Consider the following 23538-nt stretch of genomic DNA (forward strand, 5'->3'; position numbering starts at 1 on the left):
AATGTAAGAAACTTCGGACACTTTAATGGTGAAGCAGCTCATCAGTTTAGGCTTTCTAGGCACAACCCAGGTTTGAGTAAGTGATCTCATTGAAGTGTACACATCAGAGAGATGGAAATCCTGCTGACTATTTCAGCCTGAGATCTCAGCTCCAAACTAAAAATTACTGAGGCCAAATATTGGGTATCTAAGTGTAGAGGACATAAAAATTTATCCAGACCTTTCAGAAAGGTAACAGTTTTACATGCAAAAGGTGACAGAAATGTTAAAGACTTCTCTAGAAGTAGCAGTTGATGTTGAATGATTGTTATATTAAATCAGATTTTATTAAGCATGACTGGAAATGAAACAAGGGCAGATATACAAATCAAGATCACATACCAGACTGACATAGTGAAAAGGCAGGAGGGCTGCCCATTTGCCTTGTCCCAATTTCCCCAGTAACTAATCCGCCATATTCTCAGATTCATAAGTATGTGTGGTAACTCATACACTTTGTCCTTTTCTCTCCCTTCTGATCCATCCAGGTATTCTTATGTATCCCATCTATCCAGCCCTTTTCACAAGTCCCACTAACCAGTTTCTTTCCTCTCTCACTCAGTTCCAGCTGACCATTACTCTCATACTCAATCCAATAAGTCCCTATCCCTGCCTCCGCTGTTTCCATCTACCAGCCCTACCTGCCTTATTTGATTCTTCTCACTGTCCTCTCTAATCAAATTCTATTATTTGCAGCCCTTTGTTGCCTCAGCGTATCACCTCCCTGTAGCCAACTCCACCACCTCTCCTCCACCTGCTAATCAACCCATCACCTGGATCAAATTGTCAGCTCTTGTCTTGCCCTCTTTATATTGGCCATCTCCCCTTTACCCTCTCAGTCCTGATGCAGGGTTTCAGCACAAAAATGCCAACCACCCTTCTGCCTCCAAAGATCCTGCATGACCCACTGAGTTCCTCCAGCAGCCTTTTTTCCCCATATCCTTTCTACCATCTTACTAATTTCTCTTGCTATCTCTCCAAGAACTGGCAACCTTCATACAAATCAGTTGCCCAGTGGACCTGTGCATATATAGAGGCTTTCCAGGGATGAAAAAGCTAATGTAGGCACCAGCTAAGCACTTTGCATTTACTGGCTTCAAATTTGGCAGTGCATGATTCTGACAAGGACCCTGGGATTAATGAGTTACTTGAAACTTGAGACCTCTATTTCACACTAACAAGCTATATAGATGACACTCATCAATACTATAAACAGAAAGCAGCCAAAACTCCACAGCAACACTTTACATGGTCCAAAGGGGGTCTTAAGCACAGTCAGTCATCAGGACATCGACAGGTATGTCGTTGTGGGTATTACTGAGTCATGGCTGAAAGCAGATCATAGCTGGGAGCTTAACATTAAAGGATACACATTGTTTCGAAAGGAAAGACAGCTAGGTAGAGCGGTTCAGTGGATCTGTTGGTAAAATAGAAACACAGAAAACCTACAGCACAATACAGGCCCTTCGGCCCACAAAGCTCTGCCAAACATGTCCCTACCTTAGAAATTACCTAGGGTTACCCATAGCCCTCTATTTTTCCAAGTTCCATGTACCTATCCAGGAGTCTCTTAAAAAACCCTATAATTTCCAAATCTACCACTGTTGCCGGTAGCCCATTCCACACCCTCACCACTCCCTGCATAAAAAACTTACCTCTGACATTTCCTCTGTACCTACTTCCAATCACCTTAAAACTGTGCCCTCACGTGCTAGCCATTTCAGCCCTGGGAAAAAGCCTCTGACTATCCACATGATCAATGCCTCTCATCATCTTGTACACCTCTGTCAGGTCACCTCTCATTCTCCGTTGCTCCAAAGAGAAAAGGCAGAGTTCACTCAACCTATTCTCATAAGACATGCTCCCCAAACCAGGCAACATCCTTGTAAATCTCCTCTGCACCCTTTCTATGGTTTCCACATCCTTCCTGCAGTGAGGCGACCAGAGCTGAGCACAGTATTCCAAGTGGGGTCTGACCAAGGTCCTATATAGCTTCAACATTATCTCTCAGCTCTTAAGCTCAATCCCACGATTGCTGAAGGCCAATGCACCGTATGCCTTCTTAACCAGCAGCAGCTTTGAGTATCCTATGGACTTGGACTCCAAGGTTCCTCTGATCCTCCACACTGCCAGGAGTCTTACCATTAACACTATATTCTGCCATCATATTTGACCTACCAAAATAAACCACCTCACACTTATCTGGGTTGAACTCCATCTGCCACTTTTCAGACCAGTTTTGCACCTTATCAATGTCCCGTTGTAACTTCTGACAGCCCTCCACACTATCCACAACACCCCCAACTTTTGTGTCATCAGCAAATTTACTAACACATTCCTCCACTTCCTCATCCAGGTCCAGGTCCAAGTCCAAGTCATTTATAAAAATCACGAAGAGTAGGGGTCCCAGAACAGATCCCTGAGGCACACCCCTGGGGAAGAGGCGCTGGCTGTCCGCTCTATCTAGTCCTCTTAATATCTTGTATACGTCTATCACATCTCCTCTCATCCTCCTTCTCTCCAAAGAGTAAAGCCCTAGCTCCCTTAATCTCTGATCATAATCCATACTCTCTAAACTTGGCAGCATCCTGGTAAATCTCCCCTGTACCCTTTCCAATGCTTCCACATCCTTCCTATAGTGAGGCGACCAGAACTGAACACAGTGCTCCAAGTGTAGCCTAACCAGGGTTATATAGAGCTGCATCAATACCTCACGACTCTTGAACTCTATCCCTCGACTTCTGAAAACCAACACTCCATAAGCTTTCTTAATGACCTTATCTACCTGTGAGGCAACTTTCAGGGATCTGTGGACATGTACCCCCAGATCCCTCTGTTCCTCCACACTACCAAGTATCCTGCCATTTACTTTGTACTCTGCCTTGGAGTTCATCCTTCCAAAGTGTACCACCTCACACTTCTCCAGGTTGAAATCCATCTGCCACTTCTCAGCCCACTTCTGCATCCTATCAATGTCTCTCTGCAATCTTCAACAATTCTCTGCACTATCTACAACACCACCAACCTTTGCGTCGTCTGCAAACTTGCCAACCCACCCTTCTACTCCCACATCCAGGTTGTTAATAAAAATCACGAAAAGTAGAGATCCCAGAACCGATCCTTGTGGGACCAGTGAGTCTTACGTCTGTGGTGGGAAAGCTGTTGGAAAAGATTCTTAGAGATAGGATCTATGGGCATTTCGAGAATCATGGTCTGATGAGGGACAGTCAGCATGGCTTTGTGATGGGCAGATCGTGTCTAACAAAACTGATAGAGTTCTTTGAGAACTCCAATCTGAATGTACTTCCTCCACCATGACCCTCTGCCATCTGCAGGCTAGCCAATTCTGAATCCACCTGGCCAAACATCCCTACAGCCTATGCCTTCTGACTTTCTGAATAAGCCTACCATGTGGAACTTTGTCAAATGCCTTACTAAAATCCATGTAGATCACATCCACTGCACTATCTTCTTCTATTTGCCTGGTCACCTTCTCAAAGAACTCTATCAGTTACTGCCCCCTTACAATCAACTCTGGCTAGCTTCTCCCTCTCAAACTGCAGAGTGAATTCCTCTTTCAATATTTTTATTAGTTACTGCATAAGGGAATAGAGTACAAGAAGATATTAGATTATTAGATTATGAGCCAATAATATAAACGAGGATACCAAAGTGTTTTTTTTTCCACATATGTAAAGAGAACTAGTGAGTTGAGAGTCGATATCGTAGGGATCGTAATCATTTGGCATTATTCTTCACTGTGGAAGACACTAGCAGAATGCCGGAAATGCAAGAATGTCAGGGGACAGAAGTGAATAGAAACATAGAAAACCTACAGCACAATACCGGCCCTTCGGCCCACAATGCTGTGCCAAACATCTACTTACTTTAGAAATTACCTAGGGTTACACATAGCCTAGGGTATGGGCATTTTTCTAGGCTCCATTTACCTATCCAAGAGTCTCTTAAAAGACCCTATTGTATCTGCCTCTACCACCGTTGCCAGCAGCCCATTCCACGCACTCACCACTCTCTGCGTAAAAAAATTACCCCTGACATCTCCTCTGTATCTACTTCCAAGCAGCCATTTCAGCCCTGGGAAAAAGCCTCTGACTATCCACACGATCAATGCCTCTCATCATCTTATACACCTCTATCAGGTTACCCCTCATCCTCCGTCGCTCCAAGGAGAAAAGGCCAAGTTCACTCAATCTATTCTCATAAGACATGTTCCCCAAACCAGGCATCATCCTTGTAAATCTTCTCTGCACACTTTTTTGGTAGTTTCCACATCCTTCCTGTAGTGAGGTGACCACAACTGAGCACAGTACTCCAAGTGGGGTCTAACCTGGGTCCTACATAGTCATAACATTACCTCAAAGCTCTTGAACTCAATCCCACGGTTGAGGCCAATACACCGTATGCCTTCTTAACCACAGAAACAATCTACGCAGCAGCTTTGAGTGTCCTATGGACTCAGGCCCCAAAATCCTTCTGATCCTCCACACTGCCAAGAGTCTTACCATTAATACTATATTCTGCTATCATATTTGACCCACCAAAATAAACCACCTCACACTTATCTGGGTTGAACTCCATCTGCCACTTCTCAGCCCAGATTTGCATCCTACCGATGTCCCACTGTAAACTCTAACAGCCCTCCACACTGTCCACAACACCCCCAACATTTGTGTCATCAGCAAATTTACTAACCCATCCCTCCACTTCCTCATCCAGGTCATTTATAAAAATCAAGACAAGGAGTCCCAGAACAGATCCCTGAGGCACATCACCGCTCGCCAACCTCCATGCAGAATACGACCACTCTTTGCTTTCTGTGGAGAAGCCAATTCTGGATCCACAAAGCAAGGTCGTCTTGGATCAAATGCCTCTTTACTTTCTCAATAAGCCTTGCATGGGGTACCTTATCAAATGCCTTGCTGAAATCCATGAGCAGTTTTCGACCCCTAATCTATGAAAAAATCTGCTAACATTGGAAAGTGTCCAGAGGAGGTTCACATGAATGATCCCAAAAATGAAAGGGTTAATTTATGAATTTATGAGCAGCATTTGATGACTCTGGGCCTATACTTGCTGTGGTTTAGAAGAAAGAAGAGGAATCTCATTGAAACCTATTGAATATTGAAAGGCCTAGATAGAATGGACGGAGAGGATGTTTCCTACAGTGGGGTAGTCTAAGGACCAGAGGGCACAGATTCAGAATAGAAGTTCTGTACATCCCTTTAGAACAAAGCTGAGGAGAAATTTCTTTAACTAGAGGGTAGTGAATCAGTGGAATTCATTGCCACAGATGGTTGTGGAGACCAAGTCATAAGATATATTTAAGGTGAAGGTTAATAGGTTTTTGATTAGTAACAGTGTCAAAGGTTACAGGGAGAAGGCAGGAGAATGGGATTGAGCAGGTTAATAAATCAGCCATAACAGAATGGCAGAGCAGACTTGATGGGCTGAAATGTCCTAATTCTGCTCCTGTGTCTTATGGTAAACAAACACCTCCTTATTGTGCCTAAATTGGGACCAATGGGTATGCTCAGCAGAGAAGTAGGAAGCAAGCAACATTAATAGCAAATAATTAAGTGCTACAACAGCTGAGAGAAATAAAGGGGGGGGAAGAGATGTTCAACAGATTTTTGTCCAAGGTGACTTAAAAGTAAAAGTAAGCAGATTATTAATGTTCTTGGACCAAGCTTTATTAGAGTATTAAAGCCAGTCATGTCACTACTATTCTGTCCTTTGGAGCATTACAACATAAAACAACTTTCACACAAATTCAGAAAGCAAGTATGTGTAGTTTCATTGTGGCAAGCGTTTCCATGCAGCCAAAAAAGACAGGTAGACACAACTCCTGCAACATTCATGGAAGACTTTCTTTTAAATGGAAGTACAGCAATTTGACAAATACAGAATGATATGGACCACAACAAGACTAACACCACTTGCATTTGAGATAAAGTTAACAAGGTCTTGTTTTTCCCTGTACAGTCTCAATAGATATTACTTCCATAGAAAACTATCCTTCATAGTTTTCAAACACAGGATACATTACAAGAGAGTGCAAGTCACCTTTTAGTCATTTAAATTAACCACTGAACTCTGCTGCATGAGATTCTGGCAAGAAAATACTCCAGTGTCAGGTGTATAGCACAGGAACACTTCTAAAGTGGGCAAATTAAGCCCAAGTGAAACCCATACAAAGTATTTTTCATAAGATGGGCACAGGTAAAAGAAGCACTGGGATATCTAGCACAGGTAGAGTCACACTGTGCTCAACTGTGGTGAAGTCACTTTTGCCACGGATGAAGCTACTCAGGATCAGTCTTAAGTCACATCATACATGTCAGTAATGATAAATTTGATGCTGAAGAGCACTGCCTTTGTCCATGTCACCTCATGGATGAAGGTTCAGTAGGGAAAGAGCAGTATTGTCTATATTCCATCAAGGGCATGTTTTTATGTAAAGCTTTCATAATACGTCCCAAACACTACAGTCTTCAGAGTTTTCTCAAATACAGTTGTTCTATGTGATAGAGCTCCCAGCCCACCCTCTGACTGCAGAAGAACAGTCAGCTTGCGGTGGCTTCAGTGGTCAGATACTTGTTGTCCAAGTCACCATGATCGAGCCAAACCACTGGTGCTACCACATGGCACGCTGGATCCCAGACATCTGGTTATGGTCAGCAAGGTGACGGAACACGATCCGACTGAGTCGCCATCTGCGCTTGACTGCTCGTGGCCGTGAGGTGAGGACACAGCGATTGCGAATCCGGACTGGGCAGCTGTCTCTTGGCAGAACTGCAATCTCCTTGTCAGCAATCTCCTGTGGGAACATACCACTGGGGTGAATAAAGTGCACAGCAGTGGTCACTTTTTGCAACTAACAGTGTGGTGATACCCCCGCCCTGGAACCTTAATTCTGGTCTCTGCTGGATCCCCCATTTTCTTCATCCCATCACTAGAAACTGAGATATGTGTCAGTCATACAGCATGGAACCAGGCCTTTCAGCTGACCCAGACGCCAATCTACACTAACCACACTTTCCTGCATTTGGTCCATATCTCTCCATTCTTCTCATATACTTGTATCCGCCCACAAGTTAATTTTAAAATGCCACAGCTGTACTGCCACCTCTTCTGGTAGCTTGTTCTACATACCCACCACTTTGTATGGGAAAAGACTTGTCCCTCAGATCTCTTAAACCTATGCTTTTTAGTAGCACACCTCAAAAGTCCTCTCAGAATCCTGGCTTTCTTTTCAAGTCAAATAGAGTTGCGTTTATTGTCACGTGCACCAGGATGGTAAGACAGAGTATAACTAAAAAGCTAGCAGTATCACAGGTATATTCCACTTTCCAGATGCTCTTTAAGAACCCATCTCCCACTTGGACCAAATTTTTTATATCTTGTACCACCAGGGCAAATTGTGACAACCTTTTGTCAGAAATGAAACATCTTCTACAGGTCTTGCCTCCCTCTGTCAAGAATTGAGAAAGGGCATAAGAGGTTCAGCAGACTGACGCCCATGATGAGGGCAGCTTGTCACAGAGTGGGCATATACTTGCTAGCTTTTGTAACAGCTTGCAACAGCTCAACTTCTTTTCTGTATCTGTATGTCAACTTCCAAAGATTCATTCAGGAGAATACTCAACAAGCCTCCTAACAAATCTCATCATTTAAAAATTACACTACATTGTTTTGGAAGATAAAGTAAGAAAGACCTCACACTTCCACATTTTATTCCACTGGCTACACCCTCACCCACTCACCTAACCTAACTACATCGCCCATTCTGCATCTTCCTTATAGTAAACACCGCCACTCAGCTATATCAAATATTGACATATTACTTCTGACAAATGTCTTCAAGCTGAAACAGTAAAACTCTCTCTACAGATGCTACCCAACCTGCTGGGTGTTCAGCTTTTTTTTATTTCATACTTCCAGGATCCCCATTAATTTACAACACATCTCTGATGATTCAAGTCATTGCTACAAACTGTGAAGGGTAGTGATCCTATGAGTCACGCCCATCCATCCCCAAAGTAACACATTTATTTCCACACAAAGACAGCCTCTTACTGACTTGTCCTGAAAGGTCAAGATCAAATATTAAGCTTCTGTTGCCTTATTCTGGAATCCTCCTCCACAAGGCACAGCTTAAATCAGTTTAATGGAAGAAATATTTCAAACAGGGCATATAACCCTTTATACTTTAAGGCCTCAGTATTCTGTTAATTAAGTCCTTTGGGAATGATAAATCATCACGTAGTTTTGCTTGATAAATACTGACCTCTCCTGGCTCTGTCCTGCATGCCAAGTGTTAAACATGAGGCAAGCAGCCCTCTTCACTGTGCTGCATAAACCCAAGGGTATCGGCCAGAGTTTCAACCTCTGCTCTGCATGAACTTAACCATTTACTAGCAAGGCTGCCAGGTGTACAACTGAATAACTGAAGATGCAACCTGGAGGGTGGGCACAAGGCTGGGGATAATTTTCCAAAGATTCAGAGGAATGGACAGTCTCAGTGTCTTTCTACCTGTGGATTTCCTACAGGTCCAGTTTCGAGGTAAGCTTGGTGGAGGGAGTCATTGTTGAATATTAAGTGAATCAAAGGATATGGTACAAGCGCAGAAAATCATACGTGGCCTACTTCTGCTTCTTATGCTCTGATGAAGCATGTTCTGCATGACTAAAAATTGCATTTTAAAAAACATGGAAATAAAATCATAGAAGTCACTGAGTTTCAAATAGTCTGGCAGTTAGTATATTAACTCTAACTACACTCGAGGGCAGTAGTAGTTTTTGTTTGATACAGCTCTACAGAAATAATCCAAAATTGGGCAAAGCTCTAATTTTTGTACTGTGCAGACATTAACAGTGAATCTTCCTTCTGCAGCATGCCCTGACCATGCCAAATTTGGTATCACACAGAAGAGGGTGCAAGATTAGTGTAAAGAAGTGATTGACATATGTACTCAATGGGCCAAAAAACTGAAGTTGCTTTGAGGTCCAGACATGAATACATCACCGCCCATCACTTTTGCTCCAGTGCTTCTACTCAGCAGTCCTAGAACTTCAATATGGACTCAGCAGTGACACAAGTACTTACTGTTGTAGTACAAGGCAGCGTCACACACCACCCTCTCAAAGTACCCAAAGATGGGCCATCAAAGTCAACCTTGTTTCAGCATCAGATGTGTAGGTGAGCAATGGTTGCCACAGATGTGATGGGCAAAAAAGCCTATTTATGCTGTTTGACACACTGACAAAAATTAAAATTTCACTCACCAACTCTTTAATGAATCTATATTTTAACATGTGACTGTGTTTGTTATTTATTTTTAATTTTATTGCGATACAGTGCGGAACTGATCCTTCCAGCCCAGCAAGCCGCACTGTTCAGCAACCCACCAATTTAACACTAGCCTATTCACAGGACAATTTACAATGACCAATTAACCAACAAGTACATCTTTGGACTGTGGGAGGAAACCCATGTGGTAACAGGGAGAACGTAGAAACTCCTTACATGTGGCACCATAATATTAGCCACAGTATTTTTGCACAACTTAAATCACTGCTTCTCCAACATACAGAAAACCAAAACAAAAACTCAGCAAAAGGATTATGAGCCCCTTAACATATAACATTCATTTCAGCACACACCACCTACTGTGTATTGGCATTTAGTATATTATGTCTAGCATCACTTTATGGACCTACACTATGTAATAAGCTATCTTATGTATTTATTTGTTTGTTTTATCGACTACAAAAGCATTTGGAAAAAGTGAAGCACAGTAAGTTATTTGAAATATTACAGAAAACTCTAGATCTAGATTCGAAAGACCTCCACCTAATCAGAAATCTGTACTGGGAACAAACTGCTGCTGTAAGAATAGATGGAGAAGTGAGGCAGTTTACGAAAATCAAGAGAGGCATTAGACAAGGGTGTGTTTTCTCCCCTGATTTATTTAATGTGTACAGTGAAACAATATTACAAAAAAAAAGAGACATCTTGGGAATCAAAGTTGGCAGTGAAAATATCAATAATTTCAGATATGAGGATGACACTGTGTTAATTGCAAGTATGGAGGAAGAACTACAAAACTTAATTGATATAATTGTTGAAGAAAGTGCAAAAATGGGTCTATCTATCAATTGCAAAAAGACAATGTATGGTGATATCCAAAAAGAAGGAGAATCCTATCTGCAGGCTGAGAGTAAATGGGGAAGACATAAAACAACTAAAGAACTTCTGCTACTTAGGAAGCTGGGTGACATCAGATGGCAGGTGCGACATGCACATCAAAAGAAGAATAGGCATGGCAAAAGACACCTTTACAAGAATGAAGAGTATTACTGACCAATACTAAACTAGGCATGACAACCTGCCTCAGAGTACTGAAATGTTACGTTTATCCAGTTATGTTATATGTCTCAGAATGTTGGACAATATCTAGTAACATGAGGAAATGAATTGTAGCAGCAGAGATGTGGTTTTTGAGGAGGGTGAAAAGAATATCATGGACGAAACGAATATCTAACGAGGATGTCATGAACAGAGCAAACACAAAAAGAGAAATAATATATGAGATCATGAAAAGGCAACGTAACTTCACTGGACATGTGATTAGGAAAGAGGAGTTAGAATGCATGGTAATTATGGGAAAGATTGAAGGGAAGAAAGCAAGTGGAAGACAAAGACAAATGATGATGGAGACAGCCCCCAGAGAACTGGAAATGAATACCAATGAATTGATCCACTTGACCTGAAACAGGAGTGTGTGGGCCATGGCAGTCAAAGCTCAAACTGGGGATGGCACCTGATGATGATGATGCATTTATATATATTGTGGCTTTTTTATTGTGTTCTTTATCTTATAGTGTTGTCTTAGGGCTGAATCAAATCCTGAGTAACAATGATTTCATTCTCTTTTACATTCGTGTACTGGAAATGACATAGGACATAGAACAGAACAGCACAGGAATAGGCCCTTCGGCCCACAATGTTGTGCCCAACCAAATAAACTAATAATTAAATGGCAAACTAAACTAATCCAATATGCCTACACAATATCCATATCATTCCTTTTTCCTCATGTTCACATGCCTATCTAAATATCTCTTAAAATTTGGAGAGGTCGAGACTGGCTTCTCCAGCAGCAAAATCTAGGCCCTAGGCCCGCAGCAATTCACTGGGGAGGGGGGGGGGGTGCCAGGGGCAGGTCCTAGTGTGAGGTTCAAATAATTTAAACACCAGCCCAGATAAACTGGGGGCTCCTTTCTCTGCAGCAATTTGCCCACTGAAAAATCCCTGAGGCTTTGGGCCTGCTCCGGGGATTTGGATCTAAGGGCTCAATTTGGTTCGGAATGCTGTTGCTGTTGCTTGTTTCTATTGCTTAGACATAGAAACATAGAAAATCTACAGCACAATACTGGCCCCCTTCAGTCCACAATGCTGTGCCAAACATGTACTTACTTTAGAAATTACATAGGGTTACCCATAGTTTTCTATTATTCTAAGCTCCATTTACATGAAACTCCAGGAGTCTCTTAAAAGACTCTGTTGTATCCACCTTTTTTTGATATCCCAAGGACGCAGCCTGGAAGGCATGTGCATCTTCAGGGTTCCAGATTTTCATGGCTCTGGGGACATGCTGATTCTAGGCCGGTGCCCCTGACTGAAGCGTCGCTGGAGACCACAGAACATTGGGAATAGTGAGGGGGTTGTGTGTCCAGGGAGCTGCGCCTTTTTGGTGCCGACTCTCTGGGCGCAGAGCTTGGAAAAATCGACACAACAGGCTTTTAACATTGTAAATCAGCGAGTTGTCTGTTACATCTCCCCTCTAGCTGTGAAACCGGAACACCACTTTTTCCCTTATTAGGGAACAAGTGAGCCTGTGGTATGTCGAATGACCGGGTGAACAAACAGTTTTTTGTGTACTGCAAGTCTGTCTTTATTGATGATTCGCTGCATGCTTGAGTGCTCGGTGGAGGGTGCTGATGCTTTTTTGCTGGTGGGGGGTGGTGTTGATCGTTGCCTTACTGCTGCTTGTGTGTGGGAGGGGGAAGCTGGTGGGGGGGGTCGTTGGTGGGGTTCTAACATTTTAACTGTCATTCATTCGTTGGGGCACTCCTTTGTTTTCATGGATGTTTACAAAGAAAAAGAATTTTAGGAGGTATATTGTATACATTTCTCTGACATTAAATGTACCTATTGAAATATTCTGTTCTCAACGGGCAAACCAGTTCTCAATCCAAACAGCTAATTCACCATTGATCCCATAAATCCCATGGATCAAGGCATGACTGCGTAGGCGCGTGGACGCCAGCCAGTTAGACTGGCGGGAAGAATTTAAAAGGAAGACAGCTTAGAGCGGCTTTGGAGGAGTGGGCAATGGAGCAGAGGGAGTCAGCATAGGAGGGCTTTGGCTCAACAGGGCTTCGGTGAGGTAAGTTACTTGTGAAGAATAGGAATAGGTAGTATGTCTGTGAGGCCAGTGTTCTGTACTGGGTGTCAGATGTGGGATGTCCAGGAGACTCCCAGCCACCTGGACGGCCACATCTGCGCCAGATGCATTGAGCTACAGCTTCTTAGGTACTGGGTTAGGGAACTGGAGATGCAGCTCGATGACCTTCGTCTGGTCAGGGAAAGTGAAGAGATGATAGAGAGGAGCTATAGGCAAGTAGTCGCTCTGGGGCCTCAGGAGACAGATAAGTGGGTAACAGTCAGGAGAAGAAAGGGCAAGAGTCAGATACTAGAGAGTACCCCTGTGGCTGTCCCCCTTTACAATAAGTACTCCTGTTTGAGTACTGTTGGGGGACAACCTACCTGGGGGAAGCAACAGCGGCTGCACCTCTGGCACAGAGTCTGGCCCTATGACTCAAAAGGGTAGGAAAAGGAAGAGGAGGGTAGCGGTAATAAGGGTAATAAGTTAGGGGATCAGACAGGCAATTCTGTGGACGCAGGAAAGAAACACGGATGGTAGTTTGTCTCCCAGGTGCCAGAGTCCGGGATATTTCTGATCACGTCCACGATATCCTGAAGTGGGAAGGCAAACAGCCAGAGATTGTGGTACATATTGGTACCAACGACATAGGTAGGTAAAGGAAGGAAGTCCTGAAAACAGACTACAGGAAGGAAGTTGAGAAGCGGGACCTCAAAGGTAGTCATCTCAGGATTATTGCCTGTGCCACATGACAGTCAGTATAGGAATAGAGTGAGGTGGAGGATAAATGCGTGGCTTTGGGATTGGAGCAAGAGGCAGGGATTCAGATTTCTGGATCATTGGGAACTCTTTTGGTGCAGGAGTGAAGTGTACAAAAAGGACAGGTTGTACTTGAATACGAGGGGGATCAGTATCCTGGCAGGGAGGTTTGCTAAGGCTATTAGGGAGAGTTTAAACTAGAATCGCTGGGGGTTGGGAACCAAACTGGAGACGGAGGAAGGGGCGGTTGGCTCAAAATCAAGCAAGCTCGTAGACAGTATCAGAGGGAGGATAGGCAGATGATAGAGAAGGGATACGCTCAGACTGATGGTTTGAGATGTGTCTATTTTAATCCAAGAAGCATCATGAATAAAGCGGATGAGCTTACAGCGTGGATCAGTACTTGGAGCTATGATGTTGTGGCCATTACAGAGACTTGGATGGCTCAGGGGCAGGGATGGCTACCTAGAGTGCCAGGCTTTAGATGTTTCAGAAAGGACAGGGTGAGAGGCAAAAGAGGTGGGCATGGCACTGCTGATCAGAGATAGTGTCACTACTGAAGAAAACTAGGAAGTCATGCAGGGATTGTCTACTGAGTCTCTGTGGGTGAAAGTTAGGAACAGCAATGGGTCAATAACTCTACTGGGTGTTTTTTATAGACCACCCAATAGTAACAGGGACATCGAGGACCAGATAGGGAGACAGATTCTGAAAAGATGCAATAATAACAGGGTTATCGTGGTGGGAGATTTTAATTTCCCAAATATTGATTGGCATCTTCCTAGATCAAGGGGTTTAGATGGGGTGAAGTTTGTTAGGTATGCTGAGGAAGATTTCCTGACACAATATGTAGATAAGCCTACAAGAGGAGAGGATGTACTTGATCTGGTATTGGGAAATGAACCTGGTTAGGTGGCAAGTCTCTCAGTGGGACAGCAATTTGAAGATACTGATCACAATTCTATCTCCTTTACCATAGCATTGGAGAGGGATAGGGACAGTCAAGTTAGGAAAGCAGTTAATTGGAGTAAGGGGAAATATGAAGCTATCAGGCAAGAACTTGGAAGCATAAACTGGGAACAGATGTTCTCAGGGAAATGTACAGCAGAAATGTGGCCAATGTTCATGGGATATTTGTGTGATGTTCTGCATAGGTACGTTCCAATGAGACAGGGAAAGGTGGTAGGGCTACAGGAACCATGGTGTACAAAGGCTGTTGAAAATCTAGTCAAGAAAAGAAAAGCTTACGAAAGATTCAAAAAACTAGGTAATGATAGAGATCCAGAAAACTTAAGGCGAGCAGGAAGGACCTTAAGAATGAAATTAGGAGAGCCAGAAAATGCTACAAGGCCTTGGTGAGCAGGATTAAGGAAAACCCCAGGACATTCTACAAATATGAGAAGATCAAGAGGATAAGACGTGAGAGAACAGGACCAATCAGGTGTGACAGTGGAAAAGTGTGTATAGAACCAGAGGAGATAGCAGAGGAATTTAATGAATACTTTGCTTCAGTATTCACTACAGAAAAGGACCTTGGCAATTGTAGGGATGACTTACAGCGGGCTGACAAGCTTGAGCATATAGACATTAATAAACAGAATGTGCTGGAGCTGTTGGAGAGCATTAAGTTGGATAAGTCACCGGGACCAGACGAGATATACCCCGGGCTAACGTGGGAGGTGAGGGAGGAGATTGCTGAGCCTCTAGCAATGATCTTTGCATCAATGGGGAAGGGCGAGGTTCTGAGGATTGGAGGGTTGCAGATGTTGTTCTCTTATTAAAGAAGGGGAGTAGAGATCGTCCAGGAAATTATAGACCAGTGACTATTACTTCAGTGGTTGGTAGGTTGATGGAGAAGATCCTGAGAGGCAGGATTTATGAACTCATTTATGAAGAGGCATAATATGATTAGGAATAGTCAGCATGGCTTTGTCAAAGGCATGTCATGCCTTACGAGCCTGATTGAATTTTTTGAGGATATGACGAAACTCATTAATGAATATAGAGCAGTAGATGTAGTGTATATGGATTTCAGCAAGGCATTTGATAAGGTACCCCATACAAGGCTCATTGAGAAATAAGGAAGCATGTGATGCAAGTGGACCTTTCTTTGTGGATCCAGAATTGACTTGCCCAGAGTGGTTGTAGACGGGTCATGTTCTTCATGGACGTTGGTGATCTATGCCTCAGGGATCTCTTGTGAGACTCCTTCTCTTCATGATTTTTATAAATGACCTGGATGAGGAAGTGGAGGGATGGGTTAGTAAATTTGCTGATGACACAAAGGTTGGGGGGTGTTGTGGACAGTGGAGGGCTGTCAGAGGTTACAACGGGACATTGATAAGATGCACAACTGTGCTGAGAAGTGGTAGATGGAGTTCAACCCAGTTAAGTGTGAGGTGGTTCATTTTGGTGGGTCAAATATGATGGCAAAATATAGTATTAGTGGTAAGACACTTGGCAGTGTAGAGGATCAGAGGGATCTTGGCATCTGTGTCCACAGGACACTCAAAGTTGCTGCACAGGTTGACTGTGAGGTTAAGAAGGCATACGATGCATTTACCCTCATCAACCATGGGATTGAGTTCAAGAGCGGAGAGGTAATGTTATAGACATATAGGACCCTGGTCAGACCCCACTTGGGAGCACTGTGCTCAGTTCTGGTCACCTCACTACAGGAAGGATGTGGAAACTATAGAAGGGTGCACAGGAGATCTACAAGGATGTTGGCTGGATTGGGGAGCATGCCTTACAAGGAGCTTGCCTTACAAGAATAGGTTGAGTGAACTCAGACTTTTCTCCTTAGAGCGACAGAGGATGAGAGGTGACCTGATAGATGTATATAAGATGACGAGAGGCATTGATCATGTGGATAGTCAGTGTCTTTTCCCTAGGGCTGAAATGGCTAACACGGGAGAGCAGTTTTAAGGTGATTGGAAGTAGGTACAGAGGGGATGTCAGGGGTAAGTTTTTTTGCTCAGAGAGTGGTGAGCGTGTGGAATGGGCTGCCAGCAACTTTGGTGGAGGCAGTCTTTTAAGACACTCCTGGATAGGTACATGGAGCTTAGAAAAATAGAGGGCTATGTGTAACCCCAAGTAATTCCTAAAGTAAGTACATGTTCAGCACAGCATTGTGGACCGAAGGGCCTGTATTGTGATGTTTCTACCTTAATCTTCTGGACAAGCCTCCCAAGAGTGAACTTGTCAAATGCCTTACCAAAATCCAGGTAGACAACAGCCATAACTCTATTTTCACCAATCACCTCATCACTGTCAAGAAAACTCAATCAAGTTACTACATCACTTGTCCTGCACAAAGCCATGCTGGCTCTCCCTAATTAGCCCAAATGCTCATAAATCCAATCCTTATCTATTCTCTACAGTAACTTTCCTACCACTGAAGTGAGACTCACCAGTCTATAGTTTCCAGGATTATCCTCTGGTTCCCTTCTTGAATAATTGAAGAATATTAGCTATTTGACAGATTCCAGAACATTACACAATCTTGAATCTTCAATTCTCAAGATACAATGAAAAGCCTGTCTTGTAAACAGTCCATACAGATCAAATCATCATACAGTGCACTAAGGCAGAACGATGTTTGATCATACCTGCAATTCCTTTGGTAAAATGGTGTTCTTTCGTATTGCATTGAGTCGCCGCCTCTCATCTGCATACTCAAAAGCCAACTTTCTCCTTTTCACGTCCCTTAACATTCGCCAATCTACATAGTAATTACGAACCAATCCCATGTTTCCTCTGGGAATCAATGACAAGAGCTACAAAGATAGAAACACAAGCATTTGAAACGGATAATTATTCCAAAATAGGTGCCAGAACAACAGGAAAATGAGCTTTAACTCCTCAACTACTTCAGAGCTATAAGACTTCACCAACAAGACCGTATACAAACTTCAAAGAAACAAGTAATTCTCAAATTCTTTATGCACTTGGAAAGTGAACAAGTACAGGTCAGTGGGGCAAGAATTAAGTGAGGGTGGATGATCAATATTACCGACGAAAAAAGACCAATTAGTTCCACAGCCAGCAAACTTCAGAAGAGGGTGAGAGGAGGACAAGACTTGAGCAGGAAGGAGGGAAGAAGGAATGGTGAGGTGGGTATGTGGAAGGGAAGCAAGTGAGGGTCGTGATAGACCCGGGGAGACGGAGGGAACGATAGGCCCAGGCTTGGAGGTCAAAAGGAGGGAAGGAAAAGTAGAGGGTCCAGAGAGCAAGTAGCGGTGGCGGCGGCGGACGTGTGTGGGGTTAAAGATGGGGGCCCAGCATAGCAGGACAGAACAGGAGCCACGTCCTCCCGCCCGACTTTCCCCTAACGCTCACCTGCTGCCCGGCTCCGTATAGAAGGCTCACAGCCCGGCCTAAACCCGCCATTTCACGCTCGTCCCTCCGGGTGCGCGTCAACCTACCCAAACCAACCAATCGGCAAAGGTCTAGGAAAATAAAAGCCGTCAGCTGCCGGAAAGCTGGCGTCAAGGCCGGGCGCGGCCGGGGATTGGGCAACGGGTGCGAGGGAGGAGGAGTTTAGTCCATCGTCTGGGAACTTTACATGTCAGGCTCACTGACGGAGAGCGAACTGCAGCGATAAACTTGCTCTGGACCCTCCCGACCAGCACTGTACCTTACCGTTATACAGCGGTTGACCCGTACCCGCCGGTACTGTACCGCATTGTTATACAATGACTGACATATCCCGACCAGTGACAGAACCATCCCCTCCGGTACAGTACCACACTGTTGTACTGTACAGTAAATGTAACTGTAGGCAGCTGTCGATCCCAGGGGATCATAGGTTTGTGCCTTTGGTGGACTGTCACCTCCTCTTCTGGGCGGGAAGATTTGAAGAACCGGCTGTTGCCCATGCAGCGGGTTCCTCCTCTCCACGTTACTGATGTAGTCCAAGGGAAGAGCAAGCGCCAATACAGCTTGGCACCAGTGTCGTCGCAGAGGTTGCCAGAGTGAAGTTGTAGACAACATCAAACTGCCTGAGGGACCCCGGCTCGGGATTTCTTCCTCGGGGTTTACTCCCGAAGCTTTTCCCATGAGTGGGTACGGCCACAAGGCGGCGGAGGTTTAAAATCAGAGTTTTCCTTCTCCTAGGCGGGCTGCCGTCCAAGACTGACGAGCGACTGGTTTTAAGGCGCCAGTGGTCAGCCTTTGCCGCTTCCCTTGTCAGTAGAGACAGTTCCTCCGAGCCTAGTAGCTAAGCCACGCGTGAAGGCCAAGAGTTGGACTTGGTTGTCAGAAGCTGTTAAAGTCGCACACTACCCCACTACCACCCCGGCTTTAACAACCTCAGGAACCACACTGTTATACAGTGACTGATCCATCCTGAATAGTACTGTACCGCACTGATACACAGTGACAGACCCATCCCAACCAGTACTCTACAGCACTGTTATACAGTACCCAATACCCAAGCCCCCCCCCACCCAACATTGTACCACGCTGTTATACAGTAACAGGCCCATCTGAACCAGTATTCTACCCCACTGTTATACAGTGACTGACCCGATCCATCCAGTACTGTAATATAGTGACAGACCCGTCCCCTCTGGTATTGTACCACACTGTTATACAGTGACAGGCCCTTCTCCTCCAGTACTGTAGCCCACTATTTTACAGTGACAATCCTGTCACGAGCAGTAATTAGTGATCTGTCCCTACAGTACTGTTCCTCCGTGTTATCATTGACCTGTCTCTACCATATTCTACCAGGAGGAAGACATGGAGGGATTGTCTACGGAGTCTCTGTGGGTGGAAGTTAGGAACAGGAAGAGGTCAATAATTCTACTGGATGTTTTTATAGACCACCCAATAGTAACAGGGACATCGAGGAGCAGATAGGGAGACAGATTCTGGAAAGGTGTAATAGCATAGAACATAGAATAGTACAGCACAGTACAGGCCCTTCGGCCCAGAATGTTGTGCCAACCCTCAAACCCTGCCTCCCATATAAGCCCCCACCTTAAATTCCTCCATATACCTGTCTAGTAGTCTCTTAAACTTCACTAGTGTATCTGCCTCCACCACTGACTCAGGCAATGCATTCCACGCACCAACCACTCTCTGAGTAAAAAACCTTCCTCTAATATCCCCCTTGAACTTCCCACCCCTTACCTTAAAGCCATGTCCTCTTGTATTGAGCAGTGGTGCCCTGGGGAAGAGGCGCTGGCTATCCACGTTATCTATTCCTCTTATTATCTTGTACACCCCTATCATGTCTCCTCTCATCCTCCTTCTCTCCAAAGAGTAAAGCCCTAGCTCCCTTAATCTCTGATCATAATGCATACTTTCTAAACCAGGCAGCATCCTGGTAAATCTCCCCTGTACCCTTTCCAATGCTTCCACATCCTTCCTATAGTGAGGTGACCAGAACTGGACACAGTACTCCAAGTGTGGCCTAACCAGAGTTTTATGGAGCTGCATCATTACACTCTATCTTAAACTCTATCCCTCGACTTATGAAAGCTAACACCCCATAAGCTTTCTTAACTACCCTATCCACCTGTGAGGCAACTTTCAGCGATCTGTGGACATGTACCCCGAGATCCCTCTGCTCCTTCACACTACCAGGTATCCTGCCATTTACTTTGTACTCTGCATTGGAGTTTGTCCTTCCAAAGTGGACCACCTCACCTAATAACAACAGGGTTGTTGTGGTGGGAGATTTTAATTTCCCAAATATTGATTGGCATCTCCCTAGAGCGAGAGGTTTAGATGGGGTGGAGTTTGTTAGGTGTGTTCAGGAAGGTTTCCTGACACAATATGTAGATAAGCCTACAAGAGGAGAGGCTGTACTTGATCTGGTATTGAGAAATGAACCTGGTCAGGTGACAGATCTCTCAGTGGGAGAGTATTTTGGAGATAGTGATCATAATTCTATCTCCTTTACCATAGCATTGGATAGGGATAGGAACAGACAAATTAGGAAAGCATTTAATTGGAGTAAGGAGAAATATGAGGGTATCAGGCAAGAACATGGAAGCATAAATTGGAAACAGATGTTCTTAGGGAAGCATACAGAGGAAATGTGGCAAATGTTCAGGGGATATTTGCGTAGTATTCTGCATAGGTACGTTCCAAAGAGACAGGGAAAGGATGGTAAGGTGCAGGAACCGTGGTGTATAAAGGCTGTTGTAAATCTAGTCAAGAAGGAAAGAAGAGCTTATGAAAGGTTCAAAAAAACTAGGCAATGGTAGAGATCTAGAAGATTATAAGGCTAGCAGGAAGGAGCATTAGAATGAAATCAGGAGAGCCAGAAGGGGCCATGAGAAGGCCTTGGTGGACAGGATTAAGGAAAACCCCAAGGCATTCTACAGGTATGTGAAGATCAAGAGGATAAAACATGAGGGAATAGGACCAATCACGAGTGACAGAAGAAAACTGTGTATGGAACCGGAGGAGATAACAGAGGTACTTAATGAATACTTTGCCTCAGTATTTACTACTGAAAAGGATCTTGGCACTTGTAGGAATGATTTACAGAGGACTGAAAACCCTGAGTATGTAGATATTAAGGAAGAGGTTGTTTTTAGTAAGCATCAAGTTGGCTAAGTCACCAGAACCGGACAAGATGTACCCCAGGCTACTGTGAGAGGCGAAGGGGGAGATTGCTGAGCCTCTGGCGATGATCTTTGCATCATCAGTGGGGACGGGAGAGGTTTCCGAGGATTGGAGGTTTGAGGATGTTGTACCCTTATTCAAGAAAGGGAGCAGATAGCCCAGGAAATTATAGACCAGTTAGTCTTACTTCAATGGTTGGTAAGTTGATGGAGAAGATACTGAGAGGCAGGATTCATGAACATTTGAAGAGGCATAATATGATTAGGAATATGGTTATGGATTTCAGCAAGGCATTGAATAAGGTACCCCATGCAAGGCTTATTGAGAAAGTAAGGAGGCATGGAATCCAAAGGCACATTGCTTTGTGGATCCAGAACTGGCTTGCCCACAGAAGGCAAAGAGTGGTTGTAGACGGGTCATATTCTGCATGGAGGTCAGTCACCAGTGGTGTGGCTCAGGGATCTGTTCTGGGACCTCTAATCTTCGTGATTTTTATAAACGACCTAGATGAGGAAGTGGCGGGATGGGTTCGTAAATTGGCTGATGACACAAAGGCTGGGGGTGTTGTGGATAGTGTGGAGGGCTGTCAGAGGTTACAGCGGGACATTGATAGGATGCAAAACTGGTCTGAGAAGTAGCAGATGGAGTTCAACCCAGATAAGTGTGAGGTGGTTCATTTTGGTTGGTCAAATATGATTGCAGAATATTGTATTAATGGTAAGACTCTTGGCAGTGTGGAGGATCAGAGGGATCTAGGGGTTCGAGTCCATAGGACACTCAAAGCTGCTGCGCAGGCTGACACTGTAGTTAAGAAGGCATACAGTGCATTGGCCTTCATCAAACGTGGGTTTGAGTTTATGAGCCGAGAGGTAATGTTACAGCTGTATAGGACCCTGGTCAGACTCCACTTGGAGCACTGTGCTCAGTTCTGGTCACCTCACTACAGGAAGGATGTGGAAACTATAGAAAGGGTGCAGAGGAGATTTACAAGGATGTTGCCTGGATTAGGGAGCATGCCTTATGAGAATAGGTTGAGTGAACTCGGCCTTTTCTCCCTGGAGCGACAGAGGATGAGAAGTGATGTGAGGTATACAAGATGATGAGAGTCATTGATCGTGTGGATAGTCCGAGTCTTTTTCCCAGGGCTGAAATGGCTAGCACAAGAGGGCACAGTTTTAAGGTGCTTGGAAGTAGGTAGAGGGGAGATGTCAGGGGTAAGTTTTTTTACGCAGAGAGTGGTGAGTGCGTGGAATCGGCTGCCAGTGACAGTGGTGGAGGCAGATACAATAGGGTCTTTTAAGAGACTCCTGGAGCTCATGGAGCTTAGCACAATAGAGGGCTCTGGGTAACCCTAGGTAATTTCTAAGGTCACAGCTTTGTGGACCAAAGGGCCTGTATTGTGCTGTAGGTTTTCTCTGTTTCTATATTCTACCCCAGGGTTACACAGTTAAAATCCTTTGTCTCTCAATATCAGACTCTAGGCTCTAGAACTCCACATGGACTGATTCCTGCATCTCATCCCATGTCCAGTCTTGTCCCTGGTACCAGTTGAATCTTCACTACTAAGGGGTGACAATGTGAGTTTTCTAGCAAGGGGAGTGAGATCTGCCTCCAGACCATAGCTGCTGCCACTATTCATGAGATGATGTCAGTGCATTCTGCTTTTAGGTAGTTGAGTGGGTTTGGGATTCCCAGTCACATTCCCAACAGTTTCCATCCTTTTTACAGGAACATTACCCTTCATTTTCCTACATGCCAATGAAAGAATTACCAGCCTACTCACCCTCTCTCCACATACCAGTCCTCAAATCCCACAAACAATGTAAATCACCACTGTACTCTTTCCAGTTTAATGCCATGTTTTCTATAGTAAGATGACCTATACTGAACACAGTATTTCAAATCCACACTGAAGAGGCAGCATTCATTTCAAATAGGGGAAGCCCCATATCCTGGCAGACTATGGCTGGAGGGAAGGAAAAATCTGGAGCATAGACTGCCGTCTCACTGTTGGGGTTACTGACACCTTGCTCTGGGTGAGATGGGTGACGGAAGTAGGAGTGATGGGGATATTGAAGGGGGTAGAATTAAAGGTTAGGCTGTAGGACCAGTAGAGAGGGAAGGGACAATGGTTCATGCTGACCAAGATTCCCATCTAAGCTTGTCCCATTTGCCTGCATTTGTCCCAAATCTCTTTAAACCATTCTAATCCATGTACCTGTCCAAGTACCTTTAAATATTATTTATATACCTGCCTCAACTGCTTCCATGTACAGACCACCCTCCATATAAAGAAGTTGCCCCTCAGGTTCCTCCTATTAAATCTCTTCTTCTCACCTTAACCTATGTCTTCTCATTCTTGACTCTCCAAGGGAAAAATACAGTTTGCATTCACCCTGTCATGCCTCTCATAAGATACCTCTCTCTTAAATTACCCTTCATTTTCCTACATGTCAATGAAAAAAGTACCAGCCTACTCATTCTCTCTCCACAAACCAGACTTCAAATCCCGGAAACAACTTTGTAAATCTCCACTGTACTTTTTCCAGTTTAATGCCATGTTTTCTATAGTAAGGTGACCAAAACTGAACACAGTATTTCAACTGCAGCCGTGCCAACATCAGTGCGATCAGCAAAGGCCAATAAAAAAGAAAGGGGGTGTAAGTAGAGCAGCAATTGTTGGAGA

The 23538-nt window shown here is 44.3% G+C and overlaps 1 protein-coding gene across 1 annotated transcript; it reads right to left on the reverse strand.

Moving 5' to 3' along the window:
• Window positions 1-301: 301 nt before the first annotated feature.
• mrps14 (mitochondrial ribosomal protein S14) lies at window positions 302-17705 on the reverse strand. Its single transcript, XM_072274350.1, has 3 exons — window positions 17610-17705; window positions 16880-17047; window positions 302-6877 (listed from the first exon to the last, which is right to left on the reverse strand). The coding sequence occupies exons 1-3, from the start codon at window positions 17658-17660 to the stop codon at window positions 6695-6697; spliced, it is 402 nt and encodes a 133-aa protein (XP_072130451.1). The 5' UTR covers window positions 17661-17705; the 3' UTR covers window positions 302-6694.
• Between the last annotated feature and the right edge of the window lie 5833 nt (window positions 17706-23538).

The sequence above is a fragment of the Mobula birostris genome, chromosome 12 (genome assembly GCF_030028105.1).
Source record: "Mobula birostris isolate sMobBir1 chromosome 12, sMobBir1.hap1, whole genome shotgun sequence".
Classification (NCBI taxonomy): Eukaryota; Metazoa; Chordata; class Chondrichthyes; order Myliobatiformes; family Myliobatidae; genus Mobula; species Mobula birostris.